Source organism: Oryx dammah, unplaced genomic scaffold (genome assembly GCF_014754425.2).
Source record: "Oryx dammah isolate SB20612 unplaced genomic scaffold, SCBI_Odam_1.1 HiC_scaffold_26, whole genome shotgun sequence".
NCBI lineage: Eukaryota > Metazoa > Chordata > Mammalia > Artiodactyla > Bovidae > Oryx > Oryx dammah.
In genome coordinates, this window is record NW_024070210.1 from 91405300 (window position 1) to 91426747 (window position 21448).

The following is a 21448-nucleotide window of genomic DNA, read 5'->3' on the forward strand; positions in this document are numbered from 1 at the left end:
TGACTCGATAGACGTGAATCTGCGTGAACTCCAGGAGTTGGTGATGGACAGGGAGGCCTGGTGTGCTGCGATTCATGGGGTCGCAAAGAGTCGGACACGACTGAGCGACTGAACTGAGCTGAACTGAGTATCCCACTGTGTTCTCTGTGTTGTCTGTATATATATATATATATACACACACACCATGTATTTTTGGCCATTCATCTGTCAGTGGACACTTAGATCGCTTTCATATCTTGGCTATTTAAATAATGCTGCAGTGAACTTATGGTGCATACATCTTTTTAAATTACTGTTTTTGTTTTCTTTGAATAAATACCCAGGAGTGGAATTGCTAAATCATATGATAGCTGCTTTTGATTTTTTGAGGAACCTCCATATCCTTATGGCTGCAGCAATTTACAGTGCCATCAACAGTGTCCCTTTTTTTCCCACATCTTTGCCATTTTTTATTGAGTTATGTGGTTTTTCTGATACTGACTTGTATGAGCAGTTTATGTATTTTGGACATTAATCCCTTGTCACTAATATCATTTGCAGATATTTTCTCCCATTCCATAGGTTGTCTCTTTCTTTTGTTAATTGTTTCCTTTGCTGTGAAAACACTTTTAATTAGATCCACTTATCTATTTTTGCTTTTATCTCTTTTGTCTTAGGAAACAAAAGCCTCTGTCTTTTTCTAGACGTTTTAGGGTTTCAGGTCTTACATGTAGGTCTTCAATCCATTTTGAGTTTATTTTTATATATGCTGTGAGGTAATGTTCTAACCTCAACTTTTACATGCAGCTTGTCGAAGAGACTGTCTTTTCTACGTTGTACCTTAAACTCTTGGTTGGTGTCGGCCTGTAGGTGGGGGAACAGGCCCAGGGGGTCCTGGAGCTGGTGCCAGACTGCTGGTGGGTGGGCGTGTCCTACCCACTGGCTGGAGGGCCTTGTTTGTGCCAGGTCTGGTGCCCCAGCTCTGGGGGATGAGGCTGGGCCCAGGACTAGTGCTGGCCTGCTGGCAGGTGGGGAGGGTGGGATCGATGCGCTGCTGGACCCAGGGCTCTCGCTCACACATTGGTGGGTGGGCTGCGTCCTGAGCTTTCTGGTAGATAGGGCGGGTCCTGGGGTCCCTGAGGGCTCGGGGGGTCCTATGGCAGCTGGCCCGTTTGTGGACAGGACTAGGTCCCCCCAGCTACTCTTTGGTCTAAAGTGTTCCAGGACTGGTGCCTGTGGGCTGGTGGGTGGGCTGGGTCCTGACACTAGTTAACTAGAAGAGAATTCCTAAATGACACTTGCCAGGTACCAGTATCCCTGTGAGCCACCAACGAATCCCTTAATTAGATAGTGTAGTTTATGTGAAGATGCCTAGCAAAGTGTTTGGCTCATAATTTTGCATAATAAATATTTTAGATCTTTTACTTAATGCCTGATCATTGAATGATTCAGATTCTATCAATATTTACTGTCTCTTTAGCCAGGACTTCCCTGGTGGCTCAGACGGTAAGGCGTCTGTATACAATGCGGGAGACCTGGGTTCAATCCCTGGGTTGGGAAGATCCCCTGGAGAAGGAAATGGCAACCCACTCCAGTACTATTGCCTGGAAAATCCTATGGACAAGAGGAGCCTGGTAGGCTACAGTCTATGGGGTCACAAAGAGTCGGACACGACTGAGCGACTTCACTTCACTTAGCCAGTGTAGTTAAAAATAAACACGACCTTATACAGAAGGAAAAACCTAACCTGCTATCCCTATTAATGTATTATTGCATTACTGTGAAGGCCCCAAACAGCCATTTTCTTTATGTCATTGCTTCAGGTTTTGTTGTGGTCAGGATTAATTGACTTAGAATTGTCATATAGGTGGGTGTTAAATGAATTTTATAATCAAGATTTTGAAGTCTATACCATTCTTCAAAAACCATTTTTATTTGCAAATGTGGGGTTATACCAGAAGTATAATTAATTCTTATGTGTTTTCAGCAGATAAGATTTTAGCTTACCTTTAAGAATATATTTGGTGAGATAAGGCTAATGTGAACTAATATGAATAGTACAAATATATAGTGTTAAATTGTGTAGTAATTCTCAAGTTTTCAGTGTGATAAATGACTTATTATAAGCCTTTATTTTTTTTTTTTTCCCTGAATGAATAGTGCATTTTAATGTGAACTTGGCCCACTGAGGTTTTTTTTTTTTTTTTTTTTAAACTTTTTATTTTGTATTCGGGTGTAGTCAATTAACAGGGTTTCCCTGATAGCTCCATTGGTACCTGCAGTGCAGGAGATCCCAGTTCAATTCCTGGGTCAGGAAGATCCCGCTGGGGCAGAGATAGGCTACCCACTCCAGTATTCTTGGGCTTCCCTTGTGGCTCAGCTGGTAAAGACTCTGCCTGCAATGTGGGAAATTAGGTTTGATCCCTGGGTTGGGAAGATCCCCTGGAGAAGGGAAAGGCTACCCACTCCAATATTCTGGCCTGGAGAATTCACAAAGAGTTGGACACACTGAGTCACTTTCACTTTCATAGCAGATTAACAAACAATGTTGTGATAATTTCAGGTGAACAGCAAAGGGACTCAGCCGTACATACACATGTGTCTATAAGCCTTTATTTTTGTAAATAGTGATTTACTGAAGAAAATGGACATGCTGGAATTTTGAAATGTCAAACACATTTTAGTTTGATATGCTGAAAATGCTGGAGCTCTGAGTTGTTAGCATATTATGAAGAGGCACAGGCTCTTCATTGTGAATTCCTTTTTCTTGTGTTTAGGAATTCGGTGCTGCTGGTATGAAACTATACTCCATTAATGATTTCTGTAGCATATTTTTGTCCTTGTCGTTATCTTCGATTTTTGAAGATTTAATTCCTTTGAGTTCTGATAATGCCAGTTTTGGTAACTGCTCATCTTGTTAATTCTGCTTAGCTTGTTGGAATTTATGGCCACTTAATCTAGTTATAGTGAAGTTAACAGCATAGTTGCCATGCTGTATATGTAAATTGGGCCCTAATGTTTTTATTTACAAGGAACATATGAAATATAAGGCAGTTTAAGTGTTTATTTTATTTTGGCCGCACTGTGTGGCTTGTGGGATATTAGTTCCCTGCCCAGGGATTGAATCCTGGCCGTGACAGTGAGAGCACTGAGTCCCAGCTACTGGGCCTCTAGGCAACTCCCAATTTCAGTGTTTTTATTGCTCTTTTATGAAGTAAATGTCGTTTCTTCCAAGATGGCTGTTAACAAAAGAAGAAGCTATATAATGATATCTGCAGTTCATTTCTGGGTAGATGAATTAGTTGTTTTTGTCTTCGTGGAAGTAAGACTGTCAGTTCTACAGAGGGCTAGCTATTCAAGTTAAGGATTGTCACTTTTAGTGGTGCAGTAGGGTTCCTATAATTTAATTCTTGAAATGTTCTTCAAATCAAATAAGATTTTACCACATTGAACAAAAACAGTGATGAAATACTGCAGAGTCCTGCTTTGCAATAGATTATAACTGTTCTATTTTATTTGCTTAGCTTGCATTTCTTCTTGGAGAAGATTCAGTTCTGACTTTTACAGTTTATCTTAAGTACTCAACCAAGAAAATATAGAATATGTTATTTTAAGAACATTGATTTTGTGAAATTTAAGGAGAAAATCTAGAATATTTTAAATCAAGCGTTACTATTAAATCCCAGGATGTGAGATATTATTTCTAAAAATATTTAGAATTTGAGGTAACATTGCTAGAATTGAATGAGTAAAACTGAAAAGATCAGACAGATGGTGGGTTGAAATGTTCTTTTTTTACTGCAGAAAAGTTACAAATGCTCATGGAATGACAAATGTTTTATAGTGAAATAATTTGACAGTATTGCAATTGTGAATATAAATGAGCTACCGACAAAAACAAATTGCCTGCAGTCCAAATTCAAAATTTAAAGTGAAGAGCCCAAAGTAGAATAATCAAGAAGGAAATGATTTTCCTGAGTTTCACATTATTATGAATAACATTCTTTGGGTTATGTGCTTAGGGAAGACTTATTTAACATGTCAGCTGGAAAGAGTTCATAGATCTACAAAAGTGGACAATTTATAGTCAATGTCTGTTTATTGATGGGCCGATTACTTGTATTGCTGATAGGGACTGACCTAATTAGAAGGCCCGTGTCTTTAATCTGGCAGCTGAGTGAGGTGGCATGCCAGCTGAATAAGCGAGAGGCTTATGAGTAAGGCTGGTCCCAAGATCATGGATTGGCAGAGCTTTACTCTAGGAATAGGTTACTTAAAATTTCTTAAAGCCTAGGTTAAGGATGTAGTCATGAAGAATGAGGGGGAGATTTAGTACTATGGAGGTGGAAAAGTAAGGGGAAGAGTAGAAGGTTGGGGGCCAGATTGTGTAGGGCCTTGTAAGGACTTTGGATATTACTCTTGAGTGTGAAGAGAAGCCATTGGAAGGTTTTGAGCAGAATGGGCATTTAGAAGTCAGTCAGTCATTATTAAGTGCCTATTGTGTGCCAGATGTATTTCTTTTTTCAAAGAGGTTATGGTCTGTAGAATACTTGAGACCATTTTTTTATTCATTTCTAATGTTTCTTTCTATAACCTAAATAATATAGAAGTAACTAAACATTTAGCAAGTATGAGTGCCTTCTTATGCTTGGTACTCTTCTTAATGCTGGGGATTAATCAGTCAGTGGGCAAAATGCCTGCTTTCATGGAGTATATTCCAATCTGAAGAAGATAAGCAATAAAATGTCAATATATGGTCAGTCATTTGATAACAGGGAGCTATATAGAGAAAAATAAGGCAGGGAAAGAATAGAGAATTAAGATGGAGGTTGGGTTGAGTTTGAAATAGCAGGGTGAAGAAAAGATGCTTGTGAATACCTGAAGTAGGTGAGGGGTTGACTTGCAGATGTCTGGGGAGAAAGAAGTCTTCAGTCAGAGGAACTGTGTATGCTCAGGCTCTGAGGCAGAAGAATTTCTGACCTGGGAGCATAGCAAAGAGGCCAGTATGTCTGCACAGAGTGAATGAAGGAAGAGGGGGAGGTAGTAGATGAGATCAGAGAGGTAAGGACCAGATTGTGTAGGGCTTTTTGTACATCCTTGTAAGGACTTGGATTTTACTCTGTGTGAGAAGGAAGCCATTGGAGGGTTTTGAACTGAAGAGTGAGATGACCCAACTTATGTTTTTAATATATCGTTTTGTCTCCTGAACTAGGAATAGACTGCAGATCTGAGGCAGGGACCAGCAAGGACACCCTACGGTAATCCAGGCAAGAAAAGGTGATGCCTCGGTCCGATCGGTGATAGTGGGGAGCAGTGATTGGATTCTGGATATATTTTGAAAGTAGATCCAGTGAGATTGGCTGATGGTTTGGATGATGGTGTGTGAGAGAAAAAGATATCAAGGATGGACATAAGCTTTTTGCCTAAACAGCTGGAAGTTTGGGATGGGTATCAACTGAAATGAAGAAGACTGTATATAGAGGAACTTTTTAAAGAGGGGAGATGTTCAGGAGCTTGAGCACATTAAGTGTGAGACACCTATTAGGCATCCGAGTAGAGATAATAAATAGACAGTTGGATACATGAGTCAAGCTTAGGGAAGACTTAGGCTAGAGACAGAGATTTGGGAGCCATAAGATGATACAAATGCTGTGGTCAGTTAAAAGTAAATTAGAGACTTCCCTGGAGAAGGCAATGACACTCCACTCCAGTATTCTTGCCTGGAAAATCCCATGGACGGAGGAGCCGGGTAGGCTGCAGTCCACGGGGTTGCTAAGAGTCGGACGCGACTGAGCGACTTCACTTTCACTTTTTACTTTCATGCATTGGAGAAGGAAATGGCAACCCACTCCAGTGTTCTTGCCTGGAGAATCCCAGGGACGGTGGAGCTTGGTGGGCTGCCGTCTATGGGGTCGCACAGAGTCGGACACGACTGAAGCGACTTAGCAGCAGCAGCAGAGACTTCCCTGGCAGTCTGGTGGTTAAGATTTTACCTTCCAGTGCTGGGGGTGCAAGCGCGATCCCTGGTCAGGGAGTTATGCTCCCACCTGGCTCGTGGCCAAAAAACCAAAACCTAAGACAGCAATAATAGTGTAACAAATTCAATAAAAACTTCAAAAATGGTCTACATAAAAAAAAAAAATCTCAAAAAATAGTGAGTAAAGTTAAAAATAGACTTCTTAAATTTTCTGCCTGTCTGACAGTATCAATAGTTACAAATAACAGATTGGATTTCCCAAGGTGATTGGATCCTTGAACATTTCTTTAAAAAGAAAATGTAGTTAAATTAAGTCAGAGATAGATTTTGTTTACACACACACACACACACACACACACAGCCATTTTTCTTGGTACCTTATATAGTACTTAACAAATGATTTTGGATAATAGTGATTACAAATGATTCCCTCCCCCTTTTTTTTTAGCATTTTTAGTATTTTAAAACTTTTCATTAATATGGTACAAATTATAAAAATTTTCAGTATTATTTGGTCAGTATCGTGTTTTATATTTAAAAAATCTAAAAATACATGTGGAAATAAATTTTTTGAAAATTAACAATAGTTTTTTCCAGCAGAATGCAGAATTTAAACATGTAAAGCTCAGTGATTTGCATTTTCAGATTTTTTTTCCTGTTATAGGAACTTGTAGGACTTTTTTCTGTTTCTAGGCCTACATGGCCTTCATCAGGAAACTTGACAGGGCTGTGTGACTTTTTTAAAAAATTGTGATTAAAAATACATAACATAAAATTTACCATCTTGACAGTTTTTAAGTATATAATCCATTAGTGTTAAGTATACTCACATTGTTGTTCAACAGATCTCAGAACCGTTTAATTTTGAGAACAGTGCCAAGTGATTTTTTTCAAAACTGAATTTTTTACTGAGATTTTCAAGTGCTTCAGGGACAAAGCTTATCTAAGGTAGAGACTGCATATTGGTTTCCTCAATTCCCTAAACAGAAGGCTAATCCAAACTCATCAGATGGAAAACTTGCCTTCTGTGGCCTTGGAAAGTTGATTTTTTTCTTTTTAAGGATTTAAAAATTAATCTAGCTTTGAGTCGGCATATCTTATGAGCATAGTAGAAGACTTATATTTATTTTACTGTAGTTTATGAATTTCTTGGAGGAAGATCTAATAATAATACTCATACTTGATGCACACACTGACTCTTTGGCATGGCTGTGTTTGTGCCCATCTGCTCCTGTGGCACCATGCCCATTGTTACGGTGGCATGCCAGTATCATTGGGGCATATGAGCCAACAAAGATGAATTGTTTGGATGGAATACACTATTCTGTAATACTAATTAATTTTGAGCTGATGAATCTACATGAGATAATGTTAACCAAATATAGTCAAAGTAATGTCAGTGAAAATAAAATTTATTTTGACTTAGACAGAAGTATATCACAGATGCTTTAGACTACTACTGAGAATAGTTAGAATTAGTGTTTATTATGGTTCCAGTGATCAATTTTCTTTTCACAAAATTTTGAATTTAAAATGTAAAAAAATGCAACAGTTTTCTTGTGGTCGATTATAAAAATTAGGGAAGTATTGTGGTACCATTGGTTATGGATTTTATACTTATTCTGTAATTCTTGAAATGTTTTCTTAGTAAATGGGAAGAATGTTGGATTTCAAAACAAGACTCAAGTTTAATTCTTTGCTGTTCCCTAATTCTGTGGTGGTATACTTGAAAATTATGTTTAGAATTTCTTACATGTAATTTTTTACTTGCATGTTATCCTTATATTCTCTGAGCTTCAGTTTCCTTATTAATTAAATAGTGAATAACTCCACATGCTTCCTAGAGACTCTGTGATACTAAAATAAATAAATAAATAATGCTTTACGTTCTAGAAAACAATACCACTTTCAGATGACTAAATAAGTTAATTATATGTTATCAATGTAAGGCATGTTAGTAATAGAGAAAATGTATCACTTCCCCTGTACCCCCCTGAGATAATCACAATGAAAAAGTTCTTGTGTATCCTTCTAGAAAAAAAAATGTGTAAGCCAGATGATCATATATATGTATAATATTACCAAATGATAATATATATAATAACATTTAAAAATGTTATTATACCGAATCTTTATAATTGCTAGTGCATTACATCTTCTCCCTCATATTTGTTGGTTTTATTTTCCCAATAAAATACCTTATATGTCCTTTGTCCATTTCCCTGTTGGATCGACTCTTGATTAGTTAAGGGTCTTTTGTATTCTAAGGAAATTAGCTCTCTTATGAGTTAAATTCCAAATTCACTTACTCTTAGTGCAAAAATTTTTAAACTTTCTGTGTTCATATTCATCAAATCTAAATGACTTTTGAGACTCCATGAACCTTTTTAATCTTTTGTTGAAGGTGGCAGCTTTGGTTTATGGAGCTGTTAAATAGAAAAAAGAATTTTAGCTTGTTCCTCAGTAGCTGAATGACTGTGATATTTCCTTTAAAACTTTAAGGATGAGTCGTCACATTCTAGAAAGTATTCCTTATATCCTGAGCAAAAGTAAAATCTACTTCCTGCTGCCGGCCAACGGAATAGTAGCTGAGGACTTTGGTAAAGGGTTTGGCAAATATGGAGACTTTCTGTGATGTATATATGACATCATGATTTTTAAAACATGCACATGTGGAATGTATACAAGATGTATGCTTAGTTTTTAACTTTTATTCGGGTCGTGGACTGTTTTGAGAATCCAGTGAAACCTTAAAAGAGTTTTCTTGTATTCCTCTAAGGAGCACAGTTAGCATACAGCTTATGTTCATTTATTCTTTCAGCTAATATTTATTGTGTGTTTAGTGTATTTGAGAAAACAACCATTGTGTACATTTATAGACCCTTTGTAGACCTTCTTTTGGTCTTTATTATCTGTGTTTATTCCATGTATCTTTGCAAAATTCCTGTGGTTGGCTCCTTGTCTTTTGAGATCTCAGCTTGATTGATCACTTCTACCTATAGAGATCTTTTGTGATTGCCCAGTCTTACTTTAATTTTATTACCCTGCTTTAATTATTTGAATAGTACTTATTCTGTTTGTATTTGTTTCCCTTCCCTTTCCCTCTCTCCCCCCCTCTTCTGTCATTTCTGTCATTGGCCCTCACCCCTACCCCGCTCCCCTGCATTCTCACTTAGAATTTAAGTCCCAGTACTCAGAACAGTTCCTGGAACCTAGTACATTCCGAATAAATGAACGTGCTAGGCCTGGTGGTAAGTGCTTTACAGTGATCGCATTAAGTTTCTTAACAACCTGTGTGAAAGAGATCTTTAGTTTTGTTGATTTTTGTCTGTTGTAGTTTCTTTCTATTGTATTGAATTCTCCCCTTATTCTTTATTTCTTTACTTGTTCTTTGAGTTTAACTTGCTGTTCTTCTTCTAGTTTCCTGAAATGGAAGCCTTCTGCTGCTACTGCTACTCTGTGCGACCCCATAGACAGCAGCCCACCAGGCTCCGCCATCCCTGGGATTCTCCAGGCAAGAACACTGGAGTGGGTTGCCATTTCCTTCTCCAGTGCATAAAAGTGAAAAGTGAAAGCGAAGTCACTCAGTCGTGTCCTACTCCCAGCGACCCCATGGACTGCAGCCTTCCAGGCTCCTCCGTCCATGGGATTTTCCAGGCAAGAGTACTGGAGTGGGGTGCCATTGCCTTCTCCCAAAACAGAAGCCTAGAATATTGATATTCAGTCTTTCTTCTTTTATATTGCATTTCAGTTCAGTTTGGTTGCTCAGTCGTGTCCAGCTCTTTGCAACCCCGTGAAGCGCAGCCCACCAGGTCTCCCTGCCCATCACCAACTGCCGGAGTTCACCCAGGCTCAGGTCCATTGAGTCGGTGGGGCCATCCAGCTATTTCATCCTCTGTCATCCCCTTCTCCTCCTGCCCCCAATCCCTCCCAGCATCAGGGTCTTCTCCAGTGAGTCAGTTCTTCGGATCAGGTGGCCAAAGTATTGGAGTTTCAGCTTCTGCATCAGTCCTTCCAATTAGAAATACAGATTTACTTCTAAGTGCTGCTTTTGCTGTATATCATGCGTTGTGAGATGTTGCAATTTTGTTGGTCAGTTCAAAATATTTTCTAATATCCCTGATGATTTTTTCTTTGACCCATAGGTTATTTAAAGTGTGTTGCTTATCTTTCCAAACATCTGAGCATTTTCTAGCTTTTTTTTCTTTTATGGATTTTTAGTTAGATTCCATGTACCCTAAATGATTTTAGATCTTTGAAATTTGTAAAGATCTTATCCAGCATATAATTTTATTTTGATAAGTAGTGTTCTATGTGCACTTGAAAAGAATGTTTATTCTGCAGTTGTTGGATATACTGTTCTATGCATGTCAGGTTAAGCTGGTTATTTGTGTTCATATTTTCTACATCTTTATTGAATTTTTTAACCTACTTGTTCTCAGAGAGGTGTGTTAAAAGTGCCAGTTATGCTCGTGGATATATGTGTGTCTTCTATTAGTTCTGCTTTATAGATGGAAGTTTTCCTTTACAGATGAAAGGTATAAATTTAGAATAAATCCCATGTAAATTTAGAGTTGTCTTCCTTTTGAAATGATATCCTTTTATATCCTGGCAGCAGATCCTCAGCAGTTATTGGTCTGAAAATTACTTTTTTTCACCTTCAGCTTTGAAGCATATTTTCTTTCAGTGGGTATAGAATTGTTTGTTGGCCTTATTTCTTTCAGCTTTTTAAAGATGTCATTTGATTGTCTTCTGATGTCTGTAGATTCTTTTGAAAAGTTGGCTCTCAGTATTATTGTTGATCCTTTTAAAACAAGGATTAATAAACTATGGCCTGTGCATTTGTGCATGCTTGCTGAGTCGCTTAGTAGTATCTGATTCTATGTGAACATATGGACTGGAGCCTGCCAGGCTTCTCTGTCTGTGGAATTTTCCAGATGAGAATACAGGAGTAGGTTGCCATTTCCTGCTTCAGGAGATCTTCCCAACCCAGGGATCAAACCCGTGTCTCTTGGGTCTCCTGCAATGGCAGGTGGATTCTTTACCACTGTGCCATCTGGAAATCCTCATATGTATAAAGTTTTATTAGAACACAGCCAGCCCATTTATTTATGTATTGTTTTAACTGATTTTACTTTACAGTCATGAGAGATGGTATGGCATGTAATGCCTAAAATATTTGGCCCTTTATTGCAAAGTTTTGTTGACCCTTTCCTTAAGGAAATGTCTTTTTTTTTTTTTTGCATCCATTAAAGATTTTTCTCATTATCTTTTGATTTTCAGCTGTTTGACTATTCTAGACCGTGTGTGTGTGTGTGTGTGTGTCTGTCTGTCTGTCTGTCTCCGTGTGTATGGCTTTATGTTTTTCCTTTTTTTTTAAGATTTTAAAATATATAGTAAGTTTACATCTTTCATCAGTTTAGAAAAATTCTTAGCCATTAGCTTTTGAAATATTGCTTTTGTCCCGTTCTTTTGGGGGTTTCCCTGATAGCTCAGTTGGTAAAGAATCTGGGTCTGGAAGATCTGCTGGAGAAGGGATAGGCTACCCACTTTAGTGTTCTTGAGCTTTCCTTGTGGCTCAGCTGGTAAAAAATCCGCCTGCAATGCGAGAGACCTGGGTTCAATCCCTGGGTTAGGGAGAGCCCTTGGAGAAGGGAAAGGCTACCCACTCCAGTATTCTGGCCTGGAGAATTCCACGGACTGTATAGTCCATGGGGTCACAAGGAGTTGGACACAACTGAGCGACTTTCATTTCACTTCACTTGTCTCTCCTCCCTCTTTTTAGGTATGTTAGATATTCTGATTATATTATACATGTCTCTGATGTGCTATTCAGTGTTTTCCATTCTTGTATTTCTTGGTGCTTCAGATTGTGTATTTTCTCTTGACCTGCCTTTACTTTCAATAGTCCTATTATCTTCTGCTATTTTCAGTCTGCTCTTAAACCTATATAGTGAGTTCTTCATTTCATAAATTACACTTTTAATTTCTGAATGTTCATTTGATTATTTTATATAGATTTTACTACTTTATTGACATTCTCTATTATTTTGTCTCTTTTGTCCATCTTTTCCTGTGTTTTCCTGCCATATTAACTGTAGTGGTTTAAAAGTCCCTGTTTAGTAACTAGTTTGTGAGTTACTCTTTCAATTCTTTTTTGTCTTTTCTCTCCTTTCTCTCCCTCCCTCTTTCCTTCCACCCTCCCTCTCTCTTTCCTGTCATTTGTTCCTGTTTTTAGTGTGTCTCAAGTTTTGATCAGATGCTAGGTAATCAGGAACATAGATGAGTCTCTGAATGATGTCTTCCAAAGAGGATTATGTGTTTTGTTTTTTTTCTTCCTGACAGTACAGTGCTAGCAGAGCACTTTGGTCTTGTTTAAGTTCAGTTTAGGCTTTTAAAGGTTTTGTCTGTTTCAGTTTTTCTTTCTTTTTAAATTTTGTGATTTTTTTTTTTTTACTTTATTTTACTTTACAATACTGTATTGGTTTTGCCATACATCAACATTTTCTTATACTCCTAAGAAGTATCCTTACTTTTCAATTGTGCCCCTCCTGTGGTCTTAACTGAAAGGCCAGGGTATTTACCAACATCTCCCTGGAGAAGGAAATGGCACCCCATTCCAGTATTTTTGCCTGGGAAATCCCACGGACAGAGGAGCCTGGCGGGCATACAGTTCATGGGATCACAGGACAGGTAGACACGACTGAGGAACCAGACCACCACATCTCCTTAGGAGATCTGGTTTCCAGCTTCTCTTCCCTGCTGTGCGTGGCTGCTGAACTCTGATGAGGCATTAATATTTAACCTCCCAGCACTGTTCTTTTCTCCTGGATTTCCCGCATTCTTAACTCTGTGAAAACATAGCCGACTGTTGAAGGGAGTTTGTACACAGATTTTTTGGTACCTTTTCACTGGTTCCCTCCTCTGTAGTTTCACCCTTCAAGTTCCAGTTCCTTTAGTAGCCACAAACAGTAATGTTTGTCTCTTTAGTCTTTTAAAACTGTCATTTTTATCCTTGGATTCTATTCTCCCAGATATCGATTTGAGAAATGCAGTCGGGGAAAAAAGCTGATGTGAATGAAAAGCCCACTTTATGTGCTTCCATTCCTTCCATGATCTTGGCCCCTTAAGTTCTTCCTGGATGACTTTAGAAAGTTGCCTTATTTGTTTTTTCCGGTTTTTGTAGTCATTTTCTGCGGCAGGTTTAGTGTCTTACAAATAAGAGCAGCGTGGGCAGATTTGGAAGTACCTACAGTGTCTTCCAAACATAACGGCCAGAGTGATTCTGTTTGTGTACTAGACTATGACTTCTCTATTCATCACCCTCCTATGGTTCTCAACTTCATTCAGGGTGAGCACCAAAGCCTTTACCATTCTTTACCTTCCTTCATCTGCTCTGCTTACAGGCTCTGCCTGGAGTGCTCTTTCGCTCTGTCCCTCCCCTCCAGTATCAGTACGACTGACTCCCTCACTTGGCAAATGTTTGTTCAGATATTTCTTTCGTTAGCCTATTCTGACCACCCTATTTAAAATGGCCTCTTCCTTTCCCTTCTGCATTCTCTCGCCCTTTGCTCTGTTTTTCCCTCGTATCATCTCATGATTTTAAAATTTATTCTTTTATTATGTTTGATTGTTGTCTCTTTTACTTATTAAAATGAAAACTCTACAAGGGCAGGGATTTTCATCATTTTTGTTTATTGGTATGTCACAAATGCAAATTAGAACCAGATGAGAATGGAGAATTACAGAATCTAAGGGAAGAAGGAATTTAGAAATAGAAGAGAGGGAGTCAGTTATATCAAATATCAAATAATCTAAAAGTATTCATGAGATTTCTGCATTGGATTTTTAAAGAAGGAGGTTATTTCTTACTTTTCTGAAAGAACTTTTAATAGAAGAGCTGAGAGAAAACGAAGATTACCAAGGACTGAGGATGTTGTGATAGCAATTGTAGACTATTCTTTTTTAGTTTTGTGGAGAGTATAGTAGAAAAAGTTCATATTTACTTGGATAATTTATGGTTTCTCCCTTTAGAGAGTTAATAAATGGATTATTTGGTAGTTGGAATTCTCTGATTTTACTCACTTTTGTGTTTATTAATTAATACTTTGTGCCCAAAACTACATAAAGTTTTGAGTGTCATCAAGGGAGAGTTACTGAGGTTTCACCTTGTACACGGAAACTAATTATGAAGTGCAGTACCTTTAGCTGCACAGTGCTAGAAAAAAGTAAATTTTGACTCTTGTTCCCAGCCTTTTTTTTCCTACATACCTATTCTACATACCTGTTCATGTACACTGAAGAAGGGATTGGCAGCCTACTCCGGTGTTCTTGCCTGGAGAGCCCCATGGACAGAGGAGCCTGGTGGCTGCAGTCCATGGGGTCACAAAGAGTTGGACACACTTGAGTGACTGAGCAGCAGCATTCGTGTATACAGGGGACCTTTTGGAGTTGAAGCATCTTTCACTTGAGTAGTTGTCAAAGTATGAAGAGGTGCCCATGGGTTAGAATTTTTTGATGGGGCTTGAGAAAGTTTCATACTGTTCATGGGGTTCTCAAGGCAAGCATGCTGAAGTGATTTGCCATTCTTTTCTCCAGTGGACCACATTCTGTCAGACCTCTCCACCATGACCCGCCCGTCTTGGGTGGCCCCACATGTCATGCCTTAGTTTCATTGAGTTAGACAGGGCTGTGGTCCGTGTGATCAGATTGACCTGTTGTCGTGCTTGTGGTTTCAGTCTGTCTGCCCTCTGATGCCCTCTCTCAGTGCCTACCTCTTACTTGGGTTTCTCTTACCTTGGACGTGGGGTCTCTCTTCACGACTGCTCCAGCAAGGCGCAGCCGCCGCTCCTTACCTCAGACGTGGGGTAGCTCCTCCCGGCCACTACCCCGACCTCGGGCGCAGGTAGCTCCTCTCGGCCGCCACCAAGAATCAGGGTTGCCAGGAGAAATATCAGTGACCTCAGATATGCGGATGACACCATCCTTATGGCAGAAAGTGAAGAAGAACTAAAGAGCCTCTTGAGGAAAGTGAAAGAGAAGAGTGAAAAAGTTGGCTTAAAGCTCAACATTCAGAAAACTAAGATCATGGCATCCAGTCCCATCACTTCATGGGAAATAGATGGGGAAACAGTGGAAACAGTGGCTGACTTTATTTTTCTGGGCTCCAAAATCACTGCAAATGGTGATTGCAGCCATGAAATTAAAAGACGCTTACTCCTTGGAAGGAAAGTTATGACCAACCTAGATAGCATATTTAAAGCAGAGACATTACTTTGTCAATAAAGGTCTGTCTAGTCAAGGCTATGGTTTTTCCAGTAGTCATGTATGGATGTGAGAGTTGGACTATAAAGAAATCTGAGCACAGAAGAATTGATGCTTTTGAACTGTGGTGTTGGAGAAGACTCTTGAGAGTGCCTTGGACTGCAAGGAGATCCAACCAGTCCATCTTAAAGGAAGTCAGTCCTGGGTGTTCATTGGAAGGACTGATGTTGAAGCTAAAACTCCAATACTTTGGCCACCTGATGCGAAGAGCTGACTCATTTGAAAAGACCCTGATGCTGGGAAAGATTGAGGGCAGGAGAAGGGGACGACTGAGGATAAGGTGGTTGGATGGCATCACCGACTCAATGGACATGGGTTTGGGTAGACTCTGGGTGTTGGTGATGGACAGGAGGCCTGGCGTGCTGCGGTTCATGGGGTTGCAAAGAGTCAAACACGACTGAGTGACTGGACTGAGCTGAGAAAGTTTCAGTCCTCCCCTCTCAAAGATTTTTGATGCATCCTTTTGAGGATGTACTTTACTGCCGATTGGAAATCACTGTTCACCACTTTTCCCAATCTGTCATTCCTGGATTTAAAATTCAAGTGTTACTTTCTATAGTACCCAAGTTTTTGTGATTCTTTCGAGAGAAAAGGAAGTAATTATGTAGCACAGTGCTCTCAAACTGGTGAAGGGCCCTTTTTTTTTTTCTTTTAAATTTCCAGTCCATTATGGATAGATACTTCTGTAAAATACAATAAAAAATGAATTGCTGGAAAAAGCATGCAAAATGCTAGCCCTAGCTTTTACATTCAAAAATATAACACTACACTGTTGAAGTGCCCTAAGTATAGTCTCTCAGCTTCTGTTTCTGTCTCCTATGGATTAGTGGCAAGAATTTGTGCGCTAGTAATGGCTCTCCGGAAGCGCCGAGACAGTGTACAGTGCTGCAGTGTTAGTTTCCCCTTAATCTACACAGTCTTTCAAAGGAGTAGGAGGTTTTAATGAGTTATGGATTGGGGGTTTTTTAAAAAGAGGTAATTTATACACTGTAAAAGCTTTACTACTTAAGTTCTGAAAGGGTAACTGTTAAAATTTTGCTTTTTGAATAGTTGCTGCTTTACACAGTGCTGAAGTAAAAGTGACTTCTTGGTAACAGTAAGATTTTCTTTAACTTTCCAGTTACTTATTTTTCTTCGGTCCTTGAAACTATAAAAACAAGCATATTTTGAACATGAAAAGTTATACCACTTAACACCACAAGATGTCACTTATGTAAAAATAAAGTTGTATTTTAATACTCAAAAGCTGAAAAGCTACAGGTAAGTAGATAAATGAAGAACTAGGTATTTGGATTGGTTTTTGGTAGAATCAATGAAAAATGTTACTAATTCAGCATTGTTTTGAATCAGCTCTTGATGTTTCCCACAAAGAATTTCTTTTTGTTCCTTATTTAGATTTTTCAAAATTATAAAACTAAATTCTTAAGGTTAATATAGTGATACATGTTAATCGACCATATTTGAATCTGTATAATGAAGGAGGTAGACCTAAAATGGCTCAATACAAGTGAACATATTTTGAGAGTAAATGAGGTGTTTTGGTATTAACTCTCCCATATCTTTACTGTTTTAATGACAAGCAAAGAGGAATTTGGGTAGAGATATGTAATTTATATCAGAATTTTCAATAGGACTTTATGACATATCTGAGAAGTTGAATATTACATCAGGTTGAAGGCAGTGCCTAGGAGTTTTCTTGTTTCTTTTCTCTGAACCTCAAAGTTATTAGCTTTCTACCCATGTTAACACTGAAGATAGTTATATTTGTTATTGAAGACCATCTTTTCTGTTAGGCATGAAGAGCAAAACCTTTGACTTTAATATTGAGTTCCTGTTTTCTTATTTTTAGTTTAAGAGAGTGGATCAGGACATAAAGGTGTTTGGGAAGGGAACTGTAAGCATAAGGAACAAACCAAGTTTTCATTAGGCCATGAATAAGATTACACCTGGAGTTGGAGGTTGGAATGTCCTGAAAATGGACACTTCATTATTCTTCATTGCTCATTTTTCTCTCCAGATAACACTTGTAGAGAAGATTGGTAGAATACTCTTGGGGAAAAAAGGGATCAGACATGAGAAAATGAATTTTTTTTTTTTTGACATGTACGTGTGTGGTCACACTTTCTTTCTGTTTACTTATCTAATTACTTTACCTTTTTTCAAGTTCTTATTTCCAAAAAGTTTTAAAAGGTTTCTTTTAGGTTTTTTTTTTTTTTTTTATAGCCTACATGGTCAGTAAGTAAAACAGGAAAATAGCAAAAAGTAGAAGGGGGAAAAACCTGATTTGTGGGTCCTGCCACAAAAAATTTCAACAAAAGGAATTTTTGTTCCTTTTCAGTTAACAGTGCAGTGTGAAAGAACAGGGAATTTTAAGAAGGAATTCTGAATTCATTGCAGTGACCAATTGGAGTATTGTATATTTGGTTGTTATATATCCTCAGATGTAGTTCTTATATGTTGCTTTCTTACTATTTTTTTTAATTAGCTATATTTTTAATTAGAGAAAAGTCATTATTGTGATTATTTATTGTGTCTTGCTAGTGGTCACCGTTGTATTTAATTTTATGAGCTGCTTAGAAAGGAAGAGTAACTTTTTCATAATAAATCTCATTGCCTTTATTTATTTTTCCTGCAAAGACAGTTTGTAACATTTAACTCTAGTATTAGTTTGCTAGGACTACCGTAACAAATGTGTGTGGCCTCATCACACATTTCTTTCCCCGGATCCTGGAGGCTAGAAATTGCAGATCAGAGTTTTGGCAGATTTGGTTTCCGCGGAAGCCTCTCTCCCTGGCTTGCGAAGGCCACCTACTTGCTGTGCCCTCACATGGCCATCTTTTGGTCTTTTGAATCAGTCCTAACCTGCTCTTCTTATAAAGAATCACTTATATTGGATGAGGGCCCACCCATGGTGACCTATTTTAATTTAATTAACCTCTTCAATGATTCTTCAAATACATTCATATTCTGTGGTATTGAGGGTTAGGATTTTAACACAGGAACTTTGTAAGGAACACAACTCAGCTCATAATAACGCATGATCATTCATTTATTCTTGGTATGTGCTTACTGCCTGTATTAGGCCTAAATTTGTAAAATGCAAAGTACTTCTGTCAAGGCTGTCTATTTAGAGTAGTTAAGGAAGCTCTTCTCACCTACTTTTAAGCTTAAGCTGAGATCAGAGAGCTTCTGATACATTGTTTGGGTTCACACATGCATGTGAGCACCTTGAACCATATTGCATGAAGCTGTGTGGAGTAAATTTTTAAAATCTCTTTTCTGGAGAGTTTGTTGTAGAAACTATTAAAAATTGCTAATCATAAACTGATAATGAGTACAAAGTGATTAGTTATAGTTTGTAATACTACAATCTGTATAGTCATTTAAGATGATTTTTCAGTGCTGTCCTAAAATAAGGTTCAGTGATTTAAATTCTTGAGTAAGCTTGAGACTTAAGTGTGATACTCTTAATTTCAGAGTATGTATAAGGATGGCTTATCAGATCCTTAATAATGTATTTCTCAGAAATGGATAAATGTCTTTTAATCTTTTGGAGTATTTATATCTTATTCACAAATGTGAATAAAACACTACAAAAACTTTTTAATATCATTTTAATGGAGGTATAATTCTCATACACCAAATTACCCAATTTTAGATTATAATTAGATGAGTTTTTGACAGATGTATATACCTGTGAAATCGCTACCACAATTAAGAAGATACACAACATTTCCATCTTCTTATGGAAGAAATTTCTAATGTCCCTTTGTCCATTTCTCCTTCTACTTAGGAATCCACTACCTTGGTTCTGTCCCTACAGATTGCATTTTCTAGAACTTTAAATTAATTCAGTTATGGTCTTTTGTGTCTGGTGTCTTTCAGTCACATAATAATTTTGAGACTTCATCCATATTATTGTATGTATCAGTGGTTGGTTCTTTTTCCTTTGTGAGTAATATCCCAGTGTATGGCTAAATCCCATTTTGCTGATGGACATTTAGATTGTTTCTGTTTTTTTGCTATGGATAAAGCTGCTATGACTATTCTTTAAGTTATTCGGTAGAATTATGTTTTTCTGTCTCTGAAAGTGGAATGACTGGATCACATAGTAGGTTTATGTTTAAATTTGGAAGGAACTCCCAATTTTCCAAAGTGATTGTACTCTCTTACATTCCTCCCAGCAGTGTGTGAGAGTTCTAGTTGCTCCATAGCCTTGGCAACATTTGTTATTGTCATTGTCTTAGTTTCATCTATTCTCATGGATGTGTAATGGTTTCTCATTAAATTTGCGTTTTTGATAGTTAATGACCTTAAATATTTACCAGTATTCCTAATCTATTTGTGTGTGTGTGAAATGCCTTTTCAGGTTTTTTGACCATTAAAAACAAATTGGTGTGTCATCTTATAAATGAGTGGTAATTGTTATATAACTTTTTTTATAGTTAAACTTTTGATTTTGAAATAATTGTATATTCATATTCAGGTATAAAAAGTAATACAGAGAGATTCTGTGTGCCCTTTACCCAGTTTCCTTCAGTGATAAACTATAGTACAATATCACAGCCAAGATGTTGACATTGACGTACTTCATAAGTCTTGTTCTGATTTTCCTACTTTTATTTGTACTTAACTTGTAGATGTCTTTGTTAGGGTAGTGTTCTATTCCATTTAACCACTTTGATATTATTTTGTAGGGTTAGATGAGAAACATGTATTTAATTATAAATAAGAAAATAATTTGGTAATAATGTACATCATGTTATTAAAATTACATGTTTTAATGCCTGTGTTATATAAAATCTAAATATGAAATTTTTATTTTTTGTGTGTAGAAATGAAGATCTAAAGCAAATGTTAGAGAGCAGCAAAGATTCTGCTAAATTGGATGCTATGAAACGGATTGTTGGGGTAGGTAAAGTAATTAGATCATTTTGACTTTTGAATAAATGACAAGTAGTGGTATGCTAAAAATATATGTTATAGAATATGTTAAATACCAAATCAAGCATTCCCATCTACCCTTTATTATTAACTTAAAATTTCCTGTCTAAAATATTTTGGAAGAAGTAATGAAGAGACAAAATTCAGAAACTTGAGTTCTAATTCTGTCTTTTCTGTTTCTCAAATATTTCTTTTATCAAATAGAGAGTGCTAATCAGTTTGAAGAGAAAGTAAGATTATATACTACAACATTTTGACTTCCTACAAAGAGGGATGCTAATGAGCTAAAGGATATTTTTTTGGTCATTCTATGACCTAAAAATTGTGAGCATCCTTTCTTCTGATCTTCAAATTTCTTTACTACCGATATAAATGGTTTATTCAGTTTATCAGCATAGAACTTCTAATGAATATTAATAGATGTAAAAACATTCTTTACTTTTCTTTTGTAATGCAAAATTCAGATAGTACTCTAATATATTATTATGTAAGGGGTTCTACTGTCAGAATTAAAAATATAATGCAATTTCTGATTATATAATAAGTTTAAAAATATTTTTGCAATTTGTGTGGGTCTTGCTCTTTTTTTGATTGTTTATATTGACAGTGAAAAAAACTGGCTTAATTCAGTGACTATCTGCTAAAGAGTCTGCTTGTCTCAGTGGAATTAAATTTGTCAGACTTTGTCTTTCTTACTAGTACTTTGCTTTTTTCACCACAATTGCTGATTTTGTTTTCCAAAACTTTTTGTATCAGGTCAAAATGTAGTAAATTCATGTAATTGCACAAATAAACTCGACTGTAGAAGGATGTAAACACAGCTGAAACAGTACTGTTTTCCGGCAGACAGTGCCACAATATGAGAGTCTGAAATCTGTATTCTAAAATCCAAATCCCATTTATGAAGGATGATTATAGATATGAATTTACGGTGTTTAAAAGTTTGTTGTTGTGAAAACACAATATGTAAAAGTCAAGTACTAATTATACCTGTAGAACTTGCTTGATTCTTTTATTTAGATTTATGTCATTTGGTAATGAAGGCAAATGATGAAGAGTTTTTGGTAAATTTTTCATTTGTTCATGTTAAACCAAGGCTTCCCTAGTGGCTCTGCAGATAAAGAATCCATCTGCAATGCAGAAGACACAGGAGACACAGGTTTGGTCCCTGGGTCAGGAAGATCCCCTGAAGTTGGTAATGGGAACCCACTCCAGTATTCTTTC

At 37.3% G+C, this 21448-nt stretch overlaps 1 protein-coding gene across 1 annotated transcript in view; it reads left to right on the top strand.

Moving 5' to 3' along the window:
• AP3B1 (adaptor related protein complex 3 subunit beta 1) overlaps nt 1–21448 on the top strand; it is a 236592-nt gene that overhangs the window by 7720 nt on the left and 207424 nt on the right. Inside the window, exon 2 of the mRNA XM_040225914.1 lies at nt 20116–20191. Within this exon, the coding sequence (XP_040081848.1) occupies nt 20116–20191 (76 nt within the window). The remainder of the gene's footprint in view (nt 1–20115; nt 20192–21448) is intronic.